The sequence below is a fragment of the Bactrocera dorsalis genome, chromosome 6 (genome assembly GCF_023373825.1).
Source record: "Bactrocera dorsalis isolate Fly_Bdor chromosome 6, ASM2337382v1, whole genome shotgun sequence".
Taxonomy (NCBI): domain Eukaryota; kingdom Metazoa; phylum Arthropoda; class Insecta; order Diptera; family Tephritidae; genus Bactrocera; species Bactrocera dorsalis.
The window spans coordinates 21,315,785-21,343,056 of NC_064308.1; the positions used below are offsets into that span (position 1 = coordinate 21,315,785).

The 27,272-nt window shown below is 38.9% G+C and overlaps 1 protein-coding gene and 1 pseudogene across 1 annotated transcript; one reads left to right on the forward strand and one right to left on the reverse strand.

Moving 5' to 3' along the window:
- Positions 1–4,177: 4,177 nt before the first annotated feature.
- On the reverse strand, positions 4,178–6,555 carry LOC125779506 (uncharacterized; annotated as a pseudogene).
- Positions 6,556–23,471: 16,916 nt separating this feature from the next.
- LOC115065757 (uncharacterized) lies at positions 23,472–25,358 on the forward strand. The gene has a single exon (XM_029548380.2). The coding sequence runs from the start codon at positions 23,472–23,474 to the stop codon at positions 24,597–24,599; it is 1,128 nt and encodes a 375-aa protein (XP_029404240.2). The 3' UTR covers positions 24,600–25,358.
- The last annotated feature ends 1,914 nt before the right edge of the window (positions 25,359–27,272 follow it).

Below are 27,272 nucleotides of genomic sequence, written 5' to 3' on the forward strand. Positions count from 1 at the left end.
GGCTCCATGTCGCAGAACCGGCAGTTAGCGAAAGAGGATAGGCCCATGTTATGCAGATGCCTATTCAGCTTGCAGTGGCCAGTATACCATGCAACCAATAGCCTGAGTTTGTTCCTGGGGAGGTTTATTACAACTTTGAACCCACGTAAGTTGTATCCTCCAATTAGCAATTTGGCATGTCTCATATCAAGTGTTTGTTGCCAATGCTCTTCCGTGCCCACTCTTTCTTCCTTGCGGAGTAGCTCCTTTATGGTATGGTATGGCACATACCCCAGTAAAGGGTTCGGGTCCTACCATCTTGGTGGAGGCTGTGGAGCGGGCGAGCTCGTCCGCCAGTTCGTTACCGGCTATACCTCTGTGACCAGGCACCCAGATTAGGTGTACCTAGTTTCGTTCTGTAAGGCTGTTCAGCCTTTCCCTGCACTCCTGCACTAGTAGCGATTTGATCTCGTAAGAGGAGATCGCTTTTAGCGCCGCTTGACTATAGCTGAGAATGGCTATTCGCTCATTGCGATGGAGGTTTATTTATATACACCGACTTATGGCAAAAACTTCTGCCTGACAAATGCTCGGGAAGTCTCCCATGGATATGGAGAGCTTAGTGCGTGGGCCCACGATCCCTGCACCGATTCCCTCTGACATTTTCGAGCCATCGGTGTACCACCTCAACGTGCTATTCCTCAACATCAACTCGAGATTGGAGTCATTCCACTCGTCTTTGCCGCCGAGGGTGACCTTAAACTTTTTCTTGAAGTTAACTGTTTTGGTAGTCTTGTCCTTCGGGAGGAGGGCTGATGGTATATCGCCACTTATCTTTTCCATCCTCTGGGACGAGATTACCTTGCCTTTGCCACATCCCTCTGCCGTTATTTGTGTGTGCTTGGCTACCTGACCCATAACCAAATGAAGCGGAGTAAGTTCGGGCAGAACCTCCAGTGCTGCCGTTGGACAAGTACGCATTGCGCCTGTCATGAGGACACAGGCTAGCCGCTGTAGCTTCGATAGTTTGGTGTTTACCGAAGTTTGCGACGCTTTTGAGGCCCAGGCCACCGCCCTGTACGTGATTATTGGCCACACTATCATGGTGTACAACCACCTAACGATCCTTGGCTTACAGCCCCAGGACTTTCTCGCCAGCCGATTGCACACCATTAAAGCTTTTGTTGCTTTGACCAAGGTCAGGTTTACATGCTGCTTCCACCGCGGAGTAGAATCTAGTATCAAACCGACGTATTTGACACTGTTGGTCATCCCTATCTCTCTGCCCCCAAGTGTGAGCTTCCTGAGACCGGGTAGGGACCTGCGTCTCGTAAACGGGACTACGGTCGTCTTGGAGGGATTGATATTCAATTCAACCTCCCTATACCACCCCTTCGCCAGGTTTAGACCTCTTTGTATTAAGTCACAGAGAGTGTCCCCATATTTACCTTTGGCTATAATTACAATGTCGTCCGCATACCCTTGGCAGCGGATTCCATTGTCCGTTAGCAGTGCCAACAGGTCGTCTACGCCCAGAGCAGGGGTGATAACACACCCCCATGTGGGCAGCCTCTTGTTGTGCCGAGATGAATCCTTTTATCACCTACTGTGGTCTCAGCAACTCTGGTGCGCAGTACGGCTTCTATCTATCCACGCACCGGTGCTGCTACATTTCTTTTCTCCAGTGCCTTGGCTACACTCTTGGGAGACGTGTTATCAAAGGTACCTTCGATGTCCAAGAACGCGTAAAGCATCACCTCTCCATGCTACAGTGAACTCTCTCTCTCAGAGGTCAACTGGTACAGAGCAGTACTGGTAGAACTGCCCGCTCTGCAGCCATGCTGAGCCGCATGCAGGGGTGCTCCCTTCAGCGCTTTCGTCCTTATTTCATGGTCCACGATCTTCTCCATGGTTTTTAGTAGGAAAGACGTTAGGTTGTTTGGCCTGAAAGATTTCGCCAGTGAGTTGTCTTTCCTTCCTACCTTGGGTATGAAGATCACCTTCGATGTCCTCCATACTTCGGATATGTACGCCATTGCGAAGCTTTCTCCCAGCAGCCGAACCAGGTGAGGCAGTAAAAACTGCTCTCTCTCAAACGAGGCCATTGCCCACTTGATCGAATCCGCTGTAAACAGCTGTTTGACGATTCTCCAATTCTCGCGGGATGGCCTGTGTTAGATCACAGGTAGAAATTGGTCTTCCCGAACTGTCTCTGGGAACAGCGCTCATGAAGCTCCGTGGCTCTGTCCTCTGCGTAAATGTCCCATAATCTCTTTTAATTGCTATTACTGCGTCATTTGTACCTCTGGTCAGAGCTTTATGCAGCCGGGCCGCTGTTTTTGCACGGTTATCTTGTCCTTACGACCCTTTGGGTGTTGGGTCTATTATTTTAATGGAGAACTAGGGGGCCGCCACGTCAGAGCCCCTTGACGGGGTAAGGCCACAGTTACTCCCCAATTCGGCCAGGTGTTGGGGAGGCTCCGTTAGAATACAGCCGAATTTACCTCCTGGCTGCAAATCATCCAATGGGCACGGGAATCGCATAACACCCTGGATTAGAAGGTGGTAGCTATTGGTTGGCGCACGCATGTGGCACCCGACATCCTGCCTGGGCAGTGCCTATCAGCACCATCCACACCGGTTGGGGGATGCCGAGTATGCCTTGCCCCTAAGCCCCTGCACCGCGGCAAGGTGCCTACATTTCGCAATGGCTCCGCCACTTTCAAATGAAATTGAAGATGTTGTAAATAATATGATTAATATACCCAATAATCGCACTGCTCAAAGTCATACAATATACAATGTTACCAGAAAATGTTAATTAGATAATTACTTCAGTTTATTGTAGTTTAACAAATACGTTTATAATTTTACGTATATTTATTTTTCATTTCACCCTTCCAGCTCCTTTTTCTTTCGTTCCAAATCTGCTGCTAAAATTTTCATTTCCAAATCATGTTTTTCTTTCATCAACTTCGTGGATAAGTTGTTACTTTCTTCTAATAGCTTCATTCTTTGTTCGTGCTTCGAGTATTATTTTTATTTCCACTTCATATTTTTCTTCCGTCCATTTTGCTTTTATATCTGCTAACTTTGCCCAAGCATTTTTCTTCAAATTTTAGTTTTGAATCTATTGGAGTTTTCATCTTGCTGGGATCATATCATGGGTAGGCCATTTAAAGTTGACCCATCTGGCAACGCTGTAACTTTTAACAGCGCTGACAAATCGGCTAATGTCATACCGCGTTAGAAGCGTCATTCGAAGACAATTTATACCATGGAACAGTACACTCCAAAAGAACGCGCTGAAATTGTTCAGCTTTATATTCAAAATAACTTTTCAAAAAAAAAAAACTCATCATGTCAGACGAGGCACATTTCTCGTTGAATGGAGGCGTAAACAAGCAAAATTGCCGATTTTATGCCACCGAAAATCCTCAATTAATTGAAGAACAGCCTCTTTTCGACCAAAAAGTAACAGTTTGGTGCGGTGTTTGCGCGAATATGATCATCGGACCGTATTTTTTCGAAGACGATGATGGAGCCACGACAACAGTCAATGGTGAGCGTTATCGAGCCATGATAACGGATTTTGTGATACCCATTATTCGCGAAAATGACATGGATAACTTCTGGTTTCAACAGGACGGGGCTACATGCCATACAGCTCGACCAACAATCAATTTATTGCGACCATTTTTCCCCGGGCGATTGATATCGAAAAATGGTGATGTTGACTGGCCACCGAGATCACCAGATTTGACGCCACCAGACTTTTATTTGTGGGGTTATTTGAAATCCAAGGTATACGCTAATAAGCCAAAGACCTTAGCTCAACTGAAAGCCAACATTCGACGTGAAACAGCCGCCATATCATCCGAAACATTGGCCAAAGTCATGGAAAATGTCGAAAAAAGAGTGCATTTAGCTGTCAAAGCTAAAGGTGCCCATTTACGCGATCTAATTTTTAAATATTAGCTGAAACAAATCCCCTTGGACCAAAATAAATTATTTTTGAAATGAACAAAAAACATTGTTTTCTTTTGTTCTTTTTTTTTTAGAAACAAATCGGTCAACTTTAAATGGCCTACCCTGTATTTGTTCCAAAGCTGGTATGATTCAACGTTTAATGTAACGTTGTCGGATTCTAAAAGATAGATAGGTAGATTCTTTGTACTTATTCTGGTATTTTTTTACTTTAACATTCTTTACCATTTATTCCTTTATAATTTTCCACCTCAGTCGTGTTTTCGAAATCCACTATGCTTTCTAATATATCTTCCGCCAATATCACGGATTCTATTTCAGAGATTGATAAAATCATACATTTAAAATATCATGAAAATAAACTCACCATCAATTATTATGGCAATTACATCATTGTTATACACACCCTGCATGCCATTAACTTGCTTCCCATGCAACACAGCCAAAAGCTTTTCATCAAACTCAGTTAGCATTTTCATTGATGGTGATCCTCCTCCAGTTAAACAAAAAGATCTTTTATCCTCTGCAACTCGCTTTTTATACTCTCGCAACAAAGTTGCTAAGGAGAGTATTATAGTTTTGTTCACATAACGGTTGTTTGTAAGTCCTAAAACTAAAAGAGTCAGATATAGGGTTATAGCCCTGACAGACGACAGCGCAATATGCATTAGCGGGCTTAATTTACATTTATTTGCGCATTTGACCCATGTTAATGCAAGTTTGTAATGCACAAGAATTCCGTGCATTTGGTTGATTTTACTAAATTTGAGTAGGCAACATTGCTCAAAAATGGCCGATTTTTGCTATTTATTGACAGATGTCGCACTTTTGCTATCCATTTTTCCAATATTCTTAACTTTTTTGCACACTTTTTCCGCATTACAATCAATTAATGCTATTAATTTCACTCTATTATTTTTTAACGTAGATAATAATAAACGAATTTTTTCGTTAAATTTATATTGATTTTCCAAAATTACCAAAATTTCTTTTAATAATTTATCTGATTCATTTTTATTTCACCCTTTTTTTTAATAAAGAAACAAATTTCACTATCAGCTGTCTAAATGCACAAGCCTGCCGTCTGTCACCATAAAATTTCAATTCGCATTAGCGTTACTTGAGGCGCATTAATTTTGCTCGTCTGTCAGGGCTATTACGAGTAGCAAAGTGATCAGGTGACGAGTAGAGTTGAAATCCGGATGTGTGTCTGTCTGTCCGTGCAAGCTGTAACTTGAGTAAAAATTGAGATATCATGATGAAACTTGGTACACGTATTTCTTGGCTCCATAAGAAGGTTAAGTTCGAAGATGGGAAAAATCGGCCCACTGCCACGACCACAAAATGGCGAAATCCGAAAACCTATAAAGTGTCATAACTAAGCCATAAATAAAGATATTAAAGTGAAATTTGGTACAAAGGATCGCATTAGAGAGGGGCATATTTGGACGTAATTTTTTTGGAAAAGTGGGCGTGGCCCCGCCCCCTAATAAGTTTTTTGTAAATATCTCGGAAACTACTATAGCTATGTCAACCAAACTCTATAGAGTCGTTTCCCTCAGGTATTTCCATATACAGTTCAAAAATGGAAGAAATCGGATAATAACCACGCCCACCTCCCATACAAAAGGTTATGTTGAAAATCACTAAAAGTGCGTTAACCGACTAATAAAGAACGTCAGAAACACTAAATTTTACGGAAGAAATGGCAGAAGGAAGCTGCACCCAGGCTTTTTTTTTTAATTGAAAATGGGCGTGGCGTCGCCCACTTATGGACCAAAAACCATATCTCAGGAACTACTAATCTAATTAATTTTACAGCAAAATAAAAAAAATATGTAAATGACGGAAAATTAAATCTCGATTCTCACTTTATCATGCGAGAGTATAAAATGTTCGGTGACACCCGAACTTAGACCTTCCTTACTTGTTTTACCTCTCTTTTCAGATTGAGATACTTTTTCTTCAATATTTTTGCGCTGCGATGGCAGCTAGATGGACACTGTGAATTGAAATCATACTCGATACGCTTTTATGCGGCATATTTCTTAGCGTTCGTGCAAGTGTCTGTCCGCTTGCATTCGATGATAGCTTTTTGTTTTTTCACCAGTTCCAATAGGTGCTCCGACTCGCTAGCGATGAAATTCGGTGTTCCTTTCTGGTTTTTATCCATTTATGACATAACTTTCCTTCCAAATTTATACGTTGTCTGTAATAATTTAAATATTTCAAAGATATGTTTATGGATGACATTTGTAAAACATATGTATGTTGCTCACAACGTTGCCATATATCATAATAAAATTTTATAGAAATTAAGCATTGACTGTGAAACGCAAACGACTACTCAGTATGCAACTACTCAGTAATGCAAGATTTCATTTAGGCACAACTTAAGTATGAACTGTGAAACCGGGCATAAATGTCAAATCTATTACCACTGCCGTTGCCCAATCTGTATGTAGGCATTTGTTATAATAACATAATAAATTGCGAAATGGCGCCGGATAGGTATGTTCGAGCTAATATAGCGCATGTTTTGAGCTCTTGAACCGTTTAAATTTTTTAAGGATGAACAAATTTGGGTGTAAAATAGTAGAAATATACTTTTTTCTACAAATGTATTTCTTGAAAAAAAAAGATTTTATATATAAGATTTATATTTATTTTCAGACTTAAATAATTTTAGCATAATTTTTATATACCATTTAAATGATTAAATTTAATTTGGGCAATGATATTTTGATTTTATTAAATTTAAAACTTCGCTCATTCGCCAATCCATTTGGTAGAATTTTTTTGCAAATTAAAAATATTAAATAACATATAAATTTTTTGGAAAAATATGTTAAATTATTTTGAAAATATGCTCATTATTTCGTACTTTAATTTTATAATTTAACACCACCGTCTTAATACTCGCTACTCTTTTTAAAATACCCGTGGGTATATGTATGTATATGTAAATGAACTTTTTTGCCTCTTCGAAGTTTTCATAGAAATGAAAACAAAACTGTCAAACTGCTGAAATGATAGTTTATTGCATGCAATATTTAACATACAAATTTGTTTGCCATAAGTACCCTGGAAACGAACAAATAATTGCGTCAAACGCTTTAAGTGTATTGGTGTCATCGGCTGCACGTGCGCTACACCGGCATATTGTCAGCTCTGTATTTTCCGCTCAGTATATACGGTAAAAAACTATTGCTTTGTTTACATACATATACTCAACTCTAGGAAATCTTAGGGTGTTGTGTAATAATTTTTTTGCTACTTTCATGGTAATTAGGGTGTTGTGTTAACATTTAAGCTACATATAAATTTTAAAGTTTGATGAGGAGCACTTTAATAGATATTATGTAATTTAAGTGTTTGCGTTATTTAAGTGATTATTTTGAATTACTTTGCATCTTTTTTAAATTTTACAGAGATGTTACTTGTTATGTAAGTTGTTCTTTTTTTTTTACAAGTGTTAAACACGCTTTAAGAATTTCTTAAATTTTGCATGTAAAAAGATACAGCCCTGGGCGGTAAACTTTCTTTTGATAAACACAAATTAATTAGCCGTTACAAAAGAAAATTAGGTGGAATTCTCATATAGATATATGAATACAATTTTACAAATAATTTAAAAAAATAAGCGATTTTTAAGACAAAAAATAAAATTAGCTTAGGAAATCAACACATTCTATGTTTTCTGTCGGTCAAATGTAAACAAATACATTCAGAAGAAAACTCACCACCGAGAAATCTAAAAACAGGGCTGCATTTTATTATTAAGAACTCACTACAAAAAGAATATTTGAATATCAGTAAATGATATTTTTATGGGCGAAATTTTGCACGCTATGGCATTTAAATCGCCTAATAGAAAATATATATCATTAATAAATAATTTCCTTTTATATTAAGCAACAATATTTATAGTTTTTGTTATTTAATAAAATAAATTTGCTAAGTATTTACTACCTTAATTTATACAGCACTGCGTTCCTACCTTGTATGGAAAATTTTGTATTAACAGTAGAAATAATAAATATTCAGAAGCAGAATTATTTGAATTTGAGCATTGGAAAGATCAATTTATAAAATTTTATGATTAACAGAAAGGGGGAGTTAATTATGCTTGACTCGTATAGAGGTAGAAATCATTTCAGTGCAGTACATCCCGGAAAACAACATTGCGAGACTTATTGTTTTCTGCGTAAATTAAAAAGTTTTCATGCTCTCGATACACCCGAGCAACCCAGGGGAGAAACAAGAGGTGCCCAGGTGAATGCCGACTACCCTTAGAATTTTCCCTTGAATTTTATTTATTGTGACCACCTTTAAAGGAAATTGTGGCGTTTGTACTTGAAAGGTGAGAGTGGAGGTATTATAGCGATTCTTGGTATCAATACCGTCTGTGCTTTGGCCCCTCTAGTAAAAACGGTGACTTGGACGATGTACCGTCTAAGCTCTGTGATACGTATCCTAGTGCCGTTGCACAGTCTGTGCTCGTCCAGGACACGCATACTATTACACCAACATTCTTTAGCGCAACATAACACCTCATTGTGTTAAGGCATAGGCATCCAACATAGATCCAACTAATAAAGTCGCTGACGTTGCGGCATGTGTAACTCCAGACTATGGGAACGGACGGCCAGCAATAAAAATCTAGCAAAACGGTGGGAACCACATAATCAGCACTTTTGGTCACGTAGCAGTAGCGACAGATGTAGGGCTAGCATTAAGAATGATAAAATGTAAAGCTTAGTTTTTAGTTGGAGTTGAAGGAATAAAGGAGCATAGCTCCCGAAAATATATTTTTTTAAATCAACCGTTTGTGTTTGATTAACTTACACAAGTACTATATGGTGCTGTTAGATGTTGAATGTACTCTGTTGAGCGGCAAAAAAGACGTTTGCCGCACGCACACATTCTTTTTTGGATGGTGGAAGGTGGTTACACCAGATCAAATTGATGAAATCATTCAATAATGCGGTAATTCCTGATGCAAAGAAAGATCCAGTATTATACGAAGTGATGAAAACCAATAAGGTTCATGAACCTTGCGGACACCACAACCCCACTTCGGTTTGTATGTCTCACAATAAATGCAAACAGTATCCACGTGCTTTTCTTTCGGAAGGCGTGAGTATCGAAGCTGACAACACATGAATCGTACTATATTCGCCATTATTGTCTAACTCACATTCAAAAGTCATATAAATGTTGAGTATTGCAGTTTGGGGAAATCGATAAAATACGTTTGTAAGTACGTCACCAAAGGAAGCAACATGACGGTTATTAGTCTTGAACGATATGGTGGATACGTGAACTGCACTAAAGCGTTTTGTAGGATATTTACTTTTGCAATTCATGAATGTTTTCCGACTGTTGTGCGAGTTAAGCCAATAAATTACGATGGTCACCCACGTAACATATTTTGACTCAGGCGATTATCCCATCATTATATTTAAGTAAATAGTTAACGGCTTCGCGAGCACTTGCAATGCAAAAGTACGTTGAATGCTGGGAGAGCGGGATGTGTTGCTGGCAGCGGAGACAGAGCGCCCGCTGGCCTTATGGCTAGTCCTTCTAATTGGAATAAAATATTAGGGAGTGCGCAGGCGGTATCTTATTGGAGTGTTGTTGGTTGGAAATACTATGGATTGCAGCGGAGAGTGAGCAATGGAAAATGAGCAGTGGTAGCTTTAGGGTATTCTAATTAGAATTAAGTCTTTCTTTCTGTTTGCGGCAACTGGACTAATCAGGTGTATCATCAATGCGCAAAGCGGTTATTGGTTAATAAATTTTTGTAAACCAATAAATTTGTTTAATTGGCGCCCAACGTGGGACCGGGTAAATTATAAAAATCAATAAAGTTTATTGGATACTGATTAAGATAAATCAGCACCAAACGAAGCAATTGAATCAGAATCCAAAACAAATGCATGTGCTTTATCTACGCAACTTATATCGACCTCGAACGACATTGAAAGGAGAAGAAACAGCGGAGACAACTGAAGCAGCTTATAATATTCAATGTATGTAAGTGAAATGCTCAGTGCCCTTATTGTAATAATTAGAAAATCATATTACGTTGCCTACATTTTTAATAAAATTTAATAAAAATATAAAGCAAGAGCTATTTTTTCACGTGTGGTACCTTCTTTTAGTGAGCGTATCTAAACTTGTTAAAGCATTAGTAAAATTCAATAGAAATAAAAGTAGGTGCAATTTTTTTTTCTCGATTAAATCAGCCTATTTCTTTTAACCAAGTTTGGTACCTTCAATTAATGAGCGAATCTGAACTTGTAAGCCTTTTCAATTCATTAGCTTTACAAGATAAGAAAAAAATAGAAATGAATGCCGATGAACTTCAAACCGTTCTTGCAGCAGCGATATCGGCTGCCTTAGCTACGCAGAAACAAGATTTTGAAAAGAAATTACATTAAATTACAAATAAATTTACGACAACATTGACTGCCAATGTAGAATCTTTTGCAGAAGTGCAGATTGTAGGTAATGTGCAATGCGATGAAACCCTCGACCTCGTCAAATCCTTGCCCGAGTTCGACGGCAAACAAGAGAACTATGTCTCATGGAGGCAAGCGGCGTACACGGCCTACAAACTGTACGAAAGGTACGATGGAAGTGCAAAACATTACCGAGCGGTCGCAATAATCAGAAATAAAATAAGAGGCGCCGCAGATGGTGTTTTGGCTTCATTCAATACCGTGTTGAATTTTAACGCCATAATAGCGAGGCTAGATTTTACTTATGCCGATAAGAGACCGGTTTATTTGATAGAACAGGAACTGAGTACTCTAAGGCAGGGCAATCTGACGGTGTTGAAGTTTTATGATGAGGTCGAAAGAAAGCTTACCCTTCTCACTAATAAAACAATAACGACTTACGAAGGTCATATAGCGAACTCTATAAACGAAAAGTACAGAATGGACGCGCTGCTCGTTTTTATTTCCGCTCTAAAAAAACCTCTTTGCGATATTTTATTTTCTACACGTCCAGCCGACTTACCGTCTGCGTTGGCACTTGCGCAGGAGGTAGAAGCAAATCACGAACGTTATATTTTTGCTACAAACTTTTCACAGCGTTTCGATGAAAATGGCAAAGGTTAAACTATGGAAAAAGTAGTGGCTGAGAGCAGCAATAATCAGTTAGCCAATTCAGGCGGTCAAAAAAGCCCACATTTCCAAAGCAATAACAATAGGCAACAGAAACGCAGTTTTAATTACAATAGTAGACAAGAAAAACCAGAGCCGATGGATATAGATCCATCTATATCTCGATTACGTCGGTCATCCAACTACGAGTTGCAAAATCCACCGAATGATTTTTTACGACAAAATCAAAAAACTAATAACTTTCAAAGCTCCAGGCAGAGGCCACTTAATACTGCTTATCACGGTCAACAGTTTAAAAGACGCCCCGAATCCGACAGGATTACTGGATCAAAAGTTTAGAGGATAAATCACATTTCACAGGATAAAGCCGAAAAAAACTGCTACGATAACATAGTGGAGAATGAAGTCGAAGATATTGAAGAAGAGATAAATTTTTTAGGGAAAGCACCCTACTCCCTTAGATTAGAAGATCAATAGAAACTGAGGGAAGGGGTATAAAAATGTTAATTGATACAGGAGCTTCAAAAAGCTATATTAAACCCTTTATCGAACTGAAGGGGATCGTACCACTCGTTAAACCAATTTTAGTCCGATCAATACACGGAGAAACGAAAGTAAATAAGAAATGCACAATAAATCTATTTGGTGTAAATTCCGACTTCATTATTTTACCTAATTTGCTAGCATTTGATGCCATAATTGGGCTTGATCTGCTAAAGCAGGTTAACGCCGTTGTAGACTTAAAAAAGGGCGTAATTAGTCATGACTTTGGAACTGAAAAGTTATTATTTGTAAAATGCGAAAGCATAAATGTTATTAAAATACGACAAGACAATGTACCCCTCGCTGTAAAAAAAGATTTTTTAAATATGATCAAGAAAAGATCTAATGCTTTTGCCGATCCAAATACGGCTCTACTTTTTAATACAAATGTTTTTGCAACCATTGGCACGAAACACGAGGAACCCGTCTACTCTAGGTTATACCCATACCCAATGGGAGTTGTAGACTTTGTGAATAAGGAAGTAAAAGAACTCTTGCACAATGGAATTATTAGGGCTTCTAGGTCCCCTTACAATAAACCGATTCGTTATGTTCATTTTATCAAACATGGGTCGGTCACAGTTCTTTACAACCCTCGACTTGAAATCAGGGTTTCATCAAATCGAGCTCGCAGAGCGAGACAGAGAGAAAACAGCCTTTTCCGTAAACAACGGAAAGTATGAATTCTGTTGGCTACCATTCGGTTTAAAGAACGCGCCTAGCATATTCCAAAGAGCGATAGATGATGTACTTAGGGAACAAATAGGTAGAAGCTGTTATGTTTACGTAGATGACGTGATAATTTTCTCACCTACGAAAGAACAGCATGTTAGAGACATAGACTGGGTTTTAAAAAGCTTATGTGATGCTAACATGAAGGTCTCAGTAGAAAAATCCAATTTCTTCAAAAGCGAAACTGAGTACCTCGGGTTCGTAGTGCCAAGGCATGGCATAAAGACATGTGCAGACAAAGTTAGCGCTATTCTAAATTTCCCGGCTCTGGAAACATTGTACAGTCTCAGATTGTTTATAGGATTAGCCAGCTACTACAGGTGTTTTGTGAAGGACTTCGCCAGTATAGCCAAGCCTTTAACTGACATTCTGAAGGGTGAAAATGGAAGGGTCAGTGCTAATCAATCTAAAAGAGTGAAAATAGTTTTAAATCCAAAGCAACTCCAAGCATTTGATACTTTGAAGCAGATTTTAGTGTCGGAAAATGTGATGCTCGACTACTTCTTCTTCTTTACTGGCGTAGACACCGCTTACGCGATGATAGCCGAGTCAACAATAGCGCGCCAGTCGTTTCTTCTCTTCGCTACGTGGCGCCAATTGGATATTCCAAGCGAAGCCAGGTCCTTTTCCACTTGGTCCTTCCAACGGAGTAGAGGTCTTCCTCTTCCTCTGCTTCCCGCGGCGGGTACTGCGTCGAATACTTTCAGAGCCGGAGTGTTTTCATCCATCCGGACAACTTGACCTAGCCAGCGTAGCCGCTGTCTCTTAATTCGCTGAACTATGTCAATGTCGTCGTATATCTCGTACAGCTCATCGTTCCATCGAATGCGATATTCGCCGTGGCCAACGCGCAAAGGACCATAAATCTTTCGCAGAACTTTTCTCTCGAAAACTCGCAACGTCGACTCATCGGTTGTTGTCATCGTCCAAGCCTCTGCACCATATAGCAGGACGGGAATTATGAGCGACTTATAGAGTTTGGCTTTTGTTCGTCGAGAGAGGACTTTACTTTTCAATTGCCTACTCAGTCCGAAGTAGCACCTGTTGGCAAGAGTAATCCTGCGTTGGATTTCCAGGCTGACACTGTTGGTGGTGTTAATACTGGTTCCTAAATAGACGAAATTATCTACAACTTCAAAGTTATGACTGTCAACAGTGACGTGAGTGCCAAGTCGCGAATGCGACGACTGTTTGTTTGATGACAGGAGATATTTCGTCTTGCCCTCGTTCACTGCCAGACCCATTTGCGTTGCTTCCTTGTTCAGTCTGGAGAAAGCAGAACTAACGGCGCGGGTGTTGAGACCGATGATATCAATATCATCGGCATACGCCAGCAGCTGTACACTCTTATAAAAGATTGTACCTGCTCGATTAAGTTCTGCAGCTCGAATAATTTTCTCCAGCAGCAGATTGAAGAAGTCGCACGATAGGGAGTCGCCTTGTCTGAAACCTCGTTTGGTATCGAACGGCTCGGAGAGGTCCTTCCCGATCCTGACGGAGCTTTTCGTGTTGCTCAACGTCAGTTTACACAGCCGTATTAATTTTGCGGGGATACCAAATTCAGACATCGCGGCACAAAGGCAGCTCCTTTTCGTGCTGTCGAAAGCAGCTTAGAAATCGACGAATAGGTGGTGAGTGTCGATTCTCCTTTCACGGGTCTTTTCCAAGATTTGGCGCATGGTGAATATCTGGTCGGTTGTTGATTTACCAGGTCTGAAGCCACACTGATAAGGTCCAATCAGTTTGTTGACGGTGGGCTTTAATCTTTCACACAATACGCTCGACAGAACCTTATATGCGATGTTGAGGAGGCTAATCCCACGGTAGTTGGCTCAGATTGTGGGGTCTCCTTTTTTATGGATTGGGCATAGCACACTTAAATTCCAATCGTTGGGCATACTTTCGTCCGACCATATTTTGCAAAGAAGCTGATGCATGCACCTTATCAGCTCTTCGCCGCCGTATTTGAATAGCTCGGCCGGCAATCCATCGGCCCCTGCCGCTTTGTTGTTTTTCAGTCGGGCAATTGCTATTCGAACTTCTTCATGGTCGGGCAATGGAACGCCTGCTCCATCGTCATCGATTGTGGTATCGGGTTCGCCTTCTCCCGGTGTTGTGCTATCACTGCCATACAGCAGGTTGGAGAAGTGTTCCCTCCATAATTTAAGTATGCTCTGGGCATCGGTAACTAGATCACCTTGGGGGGTTCTACAGGAGTATGCTCCGGTCTTGAAACCTTCTGTAAGCCGCCGCACCTTTTGTAGAATTTTCGAGCAGTACCCCTGTCGGCCAGCTTATCGAGCTGTTCGTACTCACGCATTTCGGCCTCTTTCTTCTTCTGTCTGCAAATGCGTCTCGCTTCCCTCTTCAACTCTCGGTATCTATCCCATCCCGCACGTGTTGTGGTCGATCGTAACGTTGCGAGGTAGGCAGCCTGTTTTCTCTCCGCTGCGACACGGCACTCCTCGTCGTACCAGCTGTTCTTTTGCACTTTCCGAAAACCAATGGTTTCGGTTGCAGCTGTACGTAAGGAGTTTGAAATGCCGTCCCACAGTTCCCTTATACCGAGTTGTTGACGAGTGCTCTCAGAGAGCAGGAGTGCAAGCCGAGTAGAAAATCGTTCGGCTGTCTGTTGTGATTGCAGCTTCTCGACGTCGAACCTTCCTTGTGTTTGTTGGCGTGCGTTTTTTGCTGCACAGAGGCGGGTGCGAATTTTGGCTGCAACAATATAGTGGTCCGAGTCGATGTTAGGACCTCGGAGCGCACGCACATCTAAAACACTGGAAACGTGTCTTCCGTCTATCACAACATGATCGATCTGGTTGGTAGTTTTTCGATCCGGAGACAGCCAGGTAGCTTGATGTATCTTCTTATGCTGGAATCTAGTACTACAGATAACCATATTTCGGGCCCCGGCGAAGTCGATCGACTCAACCCATTTGGGGATGTTTCCTCGTGGGGGCTGAATTTACCGACCGTAGTGCCAAAGATACCTTCTTTGCCCACCCTGGCGTTGAAGTCGCCAAGCACGATTTTGACATCGTGGCGGGGGCATCTCTCATAAGTGCGCTCCAAGCACTCATAAAAGGCATCTTTGGTCACATCGTCCTTCTCTTCCGTCGGGGCGTGGGCGCAAATCAGCGATATGTTGAAGAACCTCGCTTTGATGCGGATTGTGGCTAGACGTTCATTCTCCGGAGTGAATGATAGTACTCGGCGACGGAGTCTCTCTCCCACCACGAATCCAACACCAAACTTGCGCTCCTTTATATGGCCACTGTAGTAGATGTCACAAGGACCTACTCGTCTCTGTCCTTGTCCCGTCCATCGCACCTCTTGGACGGCGGTGATGTCAGCCTTTATTTTCACGAGGACATCAACCAGCTGGGCAGCGGCATCTTCTCAATTAAGGGACCGGACGTTCCAGGTGCATGCCCTCAAATCATAGTCCTTATTTCGTTTGCCATGGTCGTCATCGAAAGGGGGGTTTCTCATCCGAGGCTTATAGTTGATTTTCATTGGGGGTATTTTTTTACGTGGCGGGTCCCAAACCCAGCGCACAACCCTATGCAGGGGATGCTCGACTATCCTGATTATAAAAAACCGTTTGATTTGACGACGGACGCTTCCAACCATGGCTTGGGTGCTGTTCTGTCACAAGAAGGCAGGCCCATAACCATGATATCTAGAACCTTAAAGGATCAAGAGCTTAACTTTGCAACAAACGAAAGAGAACTTCTGGCCATTGTCTGGGCTTTAAAGAGCCTTAGAAACTACCTTTATGGTATACAACAATTAAATATTTTTACTGATCACCAGCCTCTGACGTTTGCAGTTTCAGATAAAAATTCAAATGCAAAGCTTAAGCGTTGGAAAGCGTTCATCGACGAACACAACGCCAAATTATATTATAAACCCGGAAAAGAAAATTACGTCGCTGATGCTCTGTCGCGTCAGCCACTGAACATAATAGAAGAAGATTCAAATTCAAACTCAGCAACGATTCATAGCGAACGGTCATTAAGTTATACCATAGCGGCAGTTGAAAGGCCGCTAAATTGCTTCAAAAATCAAATAATTATTGAAGAAGCTGAAATACCATCGAAACGAACATTTATTATTTTTGGAAACAGAACCAGGCATATTATTCAGTTTAGGGATAAAAACACGCTTTTAAGAATTATTCATGATCTTGTGAACCCCAACGTGGTAAATGCTATCCACTGTAGTCTATCTGTTTTAGCATATATTCAACATGACATAATAAAAATATTTCCGAATATGAAATTTAAATACGCAAGAACGTTTGTAACAGATATCTTTGACCCTAACGACCAGCTTGAGATTATAGTTACGGAGCATAATCGCGTACACCGCGCGGCACAAGAAAATGTCAAGCAGATTTTAAAGGACTATTTTTTTCCAAAACTGGAGAAAAAAACGAAAGAAGCAGTCGGCAACTGCAAAATATGTTCTAGGGCAAAGTATAATAGGCATCGCCAAAAACATAAAATATCCCAAACACCAATACCGTCATATGTGGGAAAAATCCTTCACATTGACATTTTTTGTACAGACTCGAAATATTTTTTAACTTGTTTGGACAAGTTTTCCAAATTCGCAATTGTTCAAGCGATACCATCTAGAACAATCTTGGATATAAAACCTCAACTTATACAGCTTTTGAACATTTTTCCTAAAGCCACAGTTATTTTCTGCGATAATGAGAAATCATTGAACTCAAATACCGTCAGATATCTTCTTGCCAACAGTTTCGGTATTCAAATCGTAAATGCTCCACCTCTTCCCAGCACCTCCAGTGACCAAGTGGAAAGGTTTTACAGTACATTAGTAGAGATAGCTAGGTGCATGAAGCTAGAGAGGAGCATTGACGACACAAAAGATTTGATATTGCTTTCAACTATAGAATATAATAAAACAATACATTATGTAACAAACAAAAGACCAGTCGACATATTTCGACCCGCTACAGAAGGTATAAATAATGATATATCGGCCCGTATTAGACAGGCTCAGCAATACGAATTAGAAAACCATAACAAAAACAGAACAGAACGTACATTTAGCGTAGGTGATAAGGTTATGGTAAAAGGAAATACTAGGCTAGGAAATAAATTAACCCCCCTTTACGAAGAACAGATCGTAGAAAAAGATTTAGGAACCACAGTTCTTATTAAAGGGAGGGTGGTCCATAAGGACAATTTGAAATAGACCTTCTTTTTGATAAAGCTTTCATATAATCTTAAGCTTAAAGTTTAGACACGCCACTTGCATTTAATCGAAGGCCTATATTTAATTCAAGGTATTATTGTATATTGTAATTTTGAACTGAGCATCTCACAAGTAATTAAATAGTTATTTAAGTTTAACCAAAATTATTTCATATTTTATTTACAAAATTGCTAAAACATATGTAGCTTATCAGTACTTAGTATTAGGAAAGTAGTTTTTAATAGGCAGAACATTGAGTTACCACTCGCTCCAAAATAAAAGCAAAATTTTCAGCCACAAACTATGTTTGCACCCTGAAGAACTTTAACATTTCGCTATAAGGAAGTAATACCCCTGCAACAGTGCCTTTTCGATACTATAATATTGGCAAACTCAAAACCATTGTGTTTAGTCAACAAGCTTATACGTCTTTCAATTTGTAACTTGACAAGCCATTGCATGTAACTTCATTCCGCTTTATAACGTGGAGTTAAGCCAATAAATTATGATGGTCACCCACGTAACATATTTTGACTCAGGCGATTATCCCATCATTATATTTAAGTAAATAGTTAACGGCTTCGCGAGCATTTGCAATGCAAAAGTACGTTGAATGCTGGGAGAGCGGTATGTGTTGCAGGAAGCGGAGACAGAGCGCCAGCTGGCCTTACGGCTAGTCGTTCTAATTGGAATAAAATATTAGAGAGTGCGCAAGCGGTATCTTATTGTAGTTATTGTTGGTTGGAAATACTATGGATTGCAGCGGAGAGTGAGCAACGGAAAATGAGCAGTGGTAGCTTTAGGGTATTCTAATTAGAATTAAGTCTTTCTTTCTGTTTGCGGCAACTGGACTAATCAGATGTATCATCAATGCGCAAAGTGGTTATTGGTTAATAAATTTTTGTAAACCAATAAAATTGTTTAGTTTGCGTCTCGCAGTTAATTTGGAGAAGGCCAAAGTGTGTACTTCAACCCAGAAAATACAGTACAGCCAGTGGAAACAGCGCCAGCAACAAAATTAACATTTACGAGTTTTTGCTCAACTTTCGTCAGAGATCCGTTTGCGAGAACATTCGGAAATACTTTGATATTATACATGGAATGCATCGTTGAAGAAATAATTACGCAGAAAGCTAGTCCAACCAGTAGATGGACATCCAGGTGTGTTGTCAACTAATACATTGGCACGAATTTACACAATCCACCCGAAAAACGACGATTGTTTCTACCTTCGATTGCTATTGATAAATGTTCGCGGTTGAACTTCATTTGAGTCATTTCGTACTATGTGTGCAACTTTTTGAGAAGCAATCCAGCAATTACAATTGCTGGAAAATGATAATCACTGAAATGTAAATGAAGTTCGCACACTTTTCGCGATAATCATTTCGACATATCAGCCTTGAAATCCGCGTCTATTATGCGATACGAACAAAAATGAAATTGTCGAAGACATTTTACATCGTCTTCGCTAAAAATTGGAAATGGATCAATTCCAGTTGATACTTCCAGTGGTTTGATCAGTTTATCAACTCATGAAAGATAACTCAACACGAATGTTCGGACATTGGCCAAATTATCGTAACTACGATTCCTTAAGTGTACGCGCAATGTTAGCTGCCAAAAATACCGATATTGTTGACTTAAACTGGAAGATTCAAAGTCAAATTCCGGGAGACTTGCGCTCATACAAATCGATGGTTCGTCTTGACAATGAAGACGATGTCGTGAATTATCCAGTGAAATTTCTAAATTCTTTGGAGAGGCTTGGTATGTCACCGCACCATTTGCGTCTCAAAGTTAGATCTGTCGTTATTATATTTCGCAATCTGCATCCGCCGGAACTGTGTAATGGAACCTGACTAATTGTGAATGCTTGATTCTACGATTTCCTTTGAGTTCTATCGATTTTCCATTTCAGTTCAAACGTATTCCGTTTCCAGTGAAAATTGCATTTGAGATGACAGGACACAAGGATATTCGCATAGTGCACGGCTTAAATTTGGAAATGCTATGTTTTTCACACGGTCAGATATACGTGTCGTGTTCACGAGTTGGAAATCCATCTTTTCTGTACACCGGAACAGAAACCAAAAAAAAATGTTGTTTATCAAGCTGTGTTGCATTGAAAAAAAAATGAAATGATAAATTTAACTTTCATTGCATTTCAAAACACATATTTTCACGCAGGACAACGGCTGCGGGGTCAGCTAGTATGTAAATAATTATTTTACTGTGATATTTTTATATATTTTTTAAATGAATTGTTATTGTTTTCCTTTAATCGTTATATGTATAATTTCATCGTTTGTTTTTTTTTTTGTTATACACTAATGAATTGTTATCGTTTTGTTGATTTATGTAAATAAATTTATTAATGGGTGATATAGGCCTAAAGGGGAACCGAGCATCCAAAACTAACTTCGGTATCGCGCCGTTTTGCATACCTCCTGGGTGGTGTAGAAAGTGCAATTGGGCATTTTAATTTAAACGCCCAAAAATTCTTATTTTGTTCGATTTGGCCACAATGGAAAATGTAATAAAAAACGCTTATTTTGAGGCGCACACTGGAATAAGTTGGGCATCCCCTTATCCCTGATGAAGTGTGTTGGTATTATTATAAAATTATCGTATGTTTTTAATACTGAATACTCACAAGGAAGCAAATAAGTAAAGGCATTTTTAGAGCAATTTTTTTTTTTACTAAAATCGGATGATTTTTCATCTGTATACTATGTTCGGACCGACATTAAAAACATGTTTTCGTGGGATAAACTGGTTTTCGCATGAAAACTTGTGTTTTCGGCCATGTAAAATCTGTCAAATGAAAACACAGTTTTCGTTGAAAACTACTTGAAAACTTACATTCCACTCATTATAATCGGTGCCTGCTCTAGTTTAATCGATTTTTTTGGAAGACATATTTTGTCGGCCCTAAATTGTCACTAGATATTTGTTTACATTCCATATACAAATACAGCTGCTCACTGTTAAAGGGATTCTCTTGTTTTTACAAAACCCTTGCACGGTGCACCAATTGCAGAATTTTCTTCTTGGTGCAACGGCACAACAAACACGCGCAAAAATTTATTTGCAATGGCTGTAAAATATGTCAGACCAAAACCTATGTTTATTTTCGTGCCGTCATACATATATCACTAGATTCTGCAATGAGTGCTCTCTTGGCCTTGCATATTTCGGTATAGGATTTTTGCATTTTCTGTCATCTTGTAAGAGCAAGAGAATCCCCGTATTGATAGTTGTCAGCAGGATTAAAGGGATGATCAACTTATTCCAGTGTGAGAGCGCCTCAAAATAAGCGTTTTTTATAACATTTTCCATTATGGTCAGATCGAACAAAATAAGAATTTTTGGGCATTTTAAATTAAAACACCCAACATTTAGTACGAATAAAAATTACTATATGGAGAAACTATTTAAATCTTTTTAAAGTATATTAGAAGAACTGAATTTTGACCTTTCAATACCCAATAAAAAGACTTAAACTTGTTAGCCCTCATTCATAAAACTTTTTTAATCATTTCCATTGAAAATAATACTATGATGCTTCAAATTACAAAACGTTTCATCAAATACCTTTAAATATCACAAATTTACTTAATTTTCATTGTTTTAAATTTTTTATAAGTGGTCTTGAACGATGCAACAAATCCCTTCGTTTATATATTTTTTGGTAAGATTTCAATCTGGCCATCGCTCGTTTCCAATTGCTAAACGTCAAAACCACCTAAACTTTGACAGTTGATCGAGTTTAGGTGGTTTTGACGTTTAGCAATTGCTCTCTCACTTACAGTGTGAGAGGAGTTAAGCATCTCTTTATCTCTGGTTGTCAGTGAAAACTCATCGAAAACACACATTGTCGGTCCGAACGACTTACATTCCACAACATACAAATGTGTTTTCAAAATGTTTTCGACATAGATAAATTGATCAGAATCTCTTTTCTTGCTCTCTCCTTTGTCAGCTGGCATTGCACCCTGATCTGTTTTTTGAGCTGGCAACAAAACACAATCAGGGTGACGCCAATCAGCAGTTAGTCAAAAAGGCGGGTTGCCAGAAGAGCAGCGCTCTAATTACTTGAAGAAATTAATGTGAAATGAAACTGTGCGAACATATTTTGGCAAAATAAATGTTTATGTAAATTAATTAATGACTTTGCATTTTAGCATTTATATATGTATGCATTTTCAAACTGTTTAATCTGGTGTTTTGTATAATTTATTATATACCCAATCTAATATTTTTCAGCAGTGGCATCATTGGCAAATGTTATAAAAAATGCGAGTTTTGACAGCTCTCTCTCGAACTAAAGAGTCTCGTATCAAGTAATCTATGGTTTTCAATGTCGGTCCGAACATACATACTATACGTAGAGTAGCAAGCCTTTTAAGCAAACTAGCATAATAAGTTTTACTTACATACCTACACCTATCTACTTTTTACGAAATATGCCCCTACTACTTTGCTTCATTTGTACAAAAACTAATCGAACACCGAATGAACTGATGAAACATTTGAAATCAGATCATTGCGTCCTAACAATTTATGAATTTATAATATTTGTAAGGAAGAAAGATGTAATCAAATCAACAACTGAAATAATTTTTCAAGGCATTACATTTCATATTGGTCATATAGTCACAGTCTTTCAAAGTGACGATATAAATATTTATTAATTAATCATAAATATTAATCAAAGATAATACTGTAAAAATATTTGTTAAAAATTTTATTATATATATTTTTCACAAAATTATCAATCGTATTTAATTTAAAGAGTTAGATGGGCCACCAACACATTTTTATGATCTGAATTATGGACTTAAAGTTTTAAGACCGAATAAATACTGCACTGAGTGTATTGACAGTTGTTCACAAAGCTTTTAGTTAATTTTTTCTAAATATTGTTAATATTATTTATCTATCTAAGGGTATCTTCGCAATAATATACAATTTCTCTTTGGAAATATGTATAAGGACATCTTCATAATAATATACGATGTCTCTTTAGAAGTATCAATAACAATATCTTCACAGTAATACGTGAAATCTCTTTAGAAATATTAAAAAGATTTTCTCTACAAATATATGAAGAATTTCTTATTGAAAAAAATCTATGGAGATATCAGCTCATTTTTGTGGAATTTTATTGGGTACTTTTCGCTCTGTGTTGTCATCGCCGTAACAATTGAGATATTGGTTCTCAACTTACCTGGAGCTTATTTTAATATTATTTTATTAATTTTTTCCACCAATATTCAACTGCCATTCAAAATGATATAAAGCATTCCTTTGCAATTTTAAATTCCTATTTAAATACGAGCCTTTACACAACTGACGATCACTACAAAGCACTAAACAGATTACAATCTTTTTTCACTGAAACAAACAAATAAAAAATATATGTACATCCAAAAATTACAGAATATGTACATGTTTTATATATGTCGAATCGCTATTAATTTTGTTAAAAAAAAAACAACAAACAACATGTATCAATTTTGTCATCTCTAATAAAACTGTCATCTCAATTGAAATATTGGCATCTCTGTTAAATAAAATGTGTATACCATTTTTGTCTCATCCTTTTTATCTCCGTCTTCTGTTTATTGTAAGAGCGAGTTCAGCAGAGCTCTCTGTTTCGCGTAGCCTCGGCGTGACAACGTGTTAGAAAGAGAGAAAGAGAGCAATCGCGGCGAATTCGATCAGTTGCGTTTCAGACAATGCTTGGATGATGCAATATTGTGCATTAGTTGCTGAGCGTCATAGAAGAGTGGCCACGAAATGTCACAGCCGAGGAAATGCACAACTCGTAGCAATATTTCAGAGGCGGCTTTAATAATGGATAGCCACAACCCCATTCCGACATCAGAAGTGGGATCGCCTCAGCCCCAAGTCAATCCTGATGACCGTTTGTGCGCCTTGCTGGAAATGCAGCATCGCAATCTAATTGAAGTACTTAGTGCCGTGAAAAATGCGCAGGCGGCACCAAGCGCGTCCAATTCAGTTACGTTCCCGAAGTTCAACCCTGATTCCGCTGGTTCCAGTGCATCCACCTGGTGTTCTACGGTGGACCTTATTTTAGGGGAAAATCCTCTGGACGGCAGTGCTTTGCTTATAGCGCTAACCAAATACTTGGAGGGTGGTGCTTCCAACTGGCTCTCACAAATCTGCTTCGCAGGAATGACATGGATTCAATTTAAAGAAATGTTCCTACAACAGTTTGAAGGCAATGAAACGCCAGCAGCGACGGTATTTAATGTTTTAAACAGCCGCCCAAATGACGGCGAATGCCTGGCGCTGTATGGAAGCCGATTGGTGACTACTCTTATGGCAAAATGGAAGACAATGACACCAGAAGAAATTGCAGTGTCGGTAGCCTTATCGCATTCGGCAACCATAGATGCTCGGTTGCAACGCACGTTGTTTACAACCACTATTAAGACGCGCAACGAGTTGCAAAATGAGCTAAGGGCATTTTCGTTTGCTAAGCGAAAGGAGCATTCCGATCCGGAAAATTTTGTAAGCAAGAAAGTGCGCCTGCAGACACCTGTTAAATGTCATTTCTGCGGAAAAATGGGTCATAAAATAGCCGACTGCCGCTCCAGGAAAAATAACATGAAGCCACAAGGACCAAGTTCGAGTTCTGCACGTTCATCCGAGTCAAAAGCTGGACCAATTACTTGCTACAGATGTGGAAACGAAGGGCATATTGCATCAGCGTGCCCTAAACGACAGCCGATGGGAAGCCAAAGCAAAACGGACGAAAAACGCGTTAACCTATGTCATGTTGCTGAGCCAATTGGAACATTGATTTCATCCGGTGAGTCGTATCTATTTTGCTTCGATTCTGAAGCCGAGTGTTCGCTCGTAAGGGAATCAGTGTCTATGAAACTCTCAGGCACACGAGTTAATAACATCGTTACATTAAAGGGTATTGGAAATAATACTGTCACTAGTACATTATAAATTTTGTCAAAAGTGATTATAAGTGAATACTGTCTTGAAGTCCTTTTTCACGTAGTACTTAACAGTTGCATTAATTACAATATAATAATTGGTCGAGAAATCTTAAGTCAGGGATTTAGTGCTACGATAAAAAATGATGAAATCAAATTATGTAGGACTAAGTCTGTACATACCCTTTCTGCTTTGAAAAATAATGTCAATCTTGCTAATGTGGATACCGAATTGTGTGGTGTAGATAAAGAAAATTTGTTAGATATTTTAAATGAATTTTCAAAATCATTTATAGACGGATTTCCGAAAAGCCGCGTCACAACTGGCGAGTTAGAAATACGTTTAATTGACCCAAATAAAACTGTACACAGACGACCATACAGGCTTAGTATAGAAGAAAAAGAAATAGTGAGAAATAAAATTAAGGAATTGCTATTATCCAATATAATTCGCTCCAGTAGTTCCCCATTTGCCAGTCCTATGCTACTCGTTAAAAAAAAATGGATCAGATCGTCTTTGTATAGATTACCGCGAGCTAAATGCAAACACAGTTGCTGAAAAATATCCCTTGCCGCTAATTAGCGATCAAATATCTAGGCTACGTGGAGCAAGATTCTTTAGTTGTTTGGATATGGCCAGCGGGTTCCACCAGATCCCTATTAATCCAAATTCGATTGAGCGTACAGCGTTTATGACTCCATAGGGCCAATACGAATTCCTAACTATGCCGTTTGGGTTAAAAAATGCTCCATCAGTATTTAAGCGGGCAATTATAAAAGCGTTAGGTGAGATTGCCTATTCTTACGTAATCGTCTATATGGACGACATCATGATTATTGCACAAACCAAAGAGGAAGCATTAACAAGGCTAAGAACGGTTTTAAAAATGTTATCACGGGCTGGGTTTTCTTTCAATATTTCCAAATGCTCATTCCTTAAATTGAATATCTTGGGTTTCTTGTTAGTGAGGGTGAAATCCGACCAAATCCACGCAAAATACAAGCATTGGTCGCCTTACCCCCTCCACAGTCCGTGACCCAAGTAAGACAATTTATTGGCCTTGCCTCTTATTTTCGGCAATTTGTGTCAAAATTTTCAGAAATCATGAAACCATTATACTGTTTGACCTGTAAGAATAAAACATTTGAATGGAAACATGAACACGAGCAAATACGACAAAAAATTATCAAAACATTAATAGATGAACCCGTTCTTATTATATTTGATCCTCAGTATCCCATTGAGCTGCATACTGATGCCAGTATGTATGGTTATGGCGCTATTCTACTCCATAAAATAGATAATAAACCTCGCGTTATCGAGTATTATAGCAAACAAACATCTCCTACGGAGTCACGATATCATTCGTATGAGCTTGAAACTTTAGCTGTGTATAATTCCCTGAAACATTTTCGGCACTATTTACATGGCCGACGTTTCGTCGTATTGACTGACTGCAATTCGCTAAAAGCCACTCGCACTAAAGTTGAACTAACGCCAAGAGTGCACCGTTGGTGGGCATATATGCAGTCATTCGACTTTGACATTCAGTATAGGCCAGGTGCTAAAATGGCTCATGCTGATTTTTTTTCGCGTAATCCCATATGTAAGCCGGCTAAGACAATTGCTCATACAGGTATAGAAAAGAAGCATATCCTATTAGCTGAAATTACAGATAACTGGCTTCTTGCTGAGCAACAAAAAGATTCAGAGATTTCAACTATTGCATCTAAAATTCAAAACAATGAACTCGAGGAGAATTTAGCAAGAAGTTATGAATTGCGCTCAAAAACTCTTTTCCGTAAAATTCAGCGAAACGGCAAAACTAGATGTCTTCCAGTTGTCCCTAGAGCTTTCAGATGGTCGGTAGTAAACCATGTGCATGAATCAATCGTACACTTAGGATGGAAAAAAACGTTAGACAAAATGTACGAATTTTATTGGTTTGAGCATATGGCCAAGTACGTTCGTAAATTTGTAGACAACTGCATTACTTGTAAACTAACTAAACCTCCTTCGGGAAAGTTGCCAATCGAACTCCACCCAATACCCAAGGTAGAGATTCCATGGCACACGATCCATATGGATATTACGGGCAAATTAAGTGGCAAGAAGGATCAGAAGGAGTATATTATCGTACAAATAGACGCATTTACGAAATTTGTTTATTTGCACCACACGGTAAATATTAATAGTGAAAGCTGTATAGACGCTTTAAAATCAGCAGTATCTATATTTGGGGTACCAACACGAATCATCGCAAATCAAGGTAGATGCTTTACAGGCTCATGTTTTAGTGATTTCTGTTCCATGCAAAAAATCCAATTACATCTAGTTGCAACAGGAGCTAGTCGAGCAAATGGACCAGTGGAGCGCATTATGAGTGTGCTAAAACGTATGTTAACTGCCATTGAAAGTAGCTAGCGTTCTTGGCAAGATGCCTTAGGAGACATACAATTGTCTATAAATTGTACAACAAATCCAGTAACAAAAGCTAGTCCTCTTGAATTACTAATTGGAAAAGAAGCCAGACCCTTTAACATGTTACCAATATGTGAAGATAATAATAAAGTTGATGTAAATTTTGTAAGAAATATGGCAAAAGAAAATATGAAGAAAAATGCATTGTATGATAAAGCTAGATTTGATAAGAACAAAGCTAAATTTAAAAATTTTAAGGTT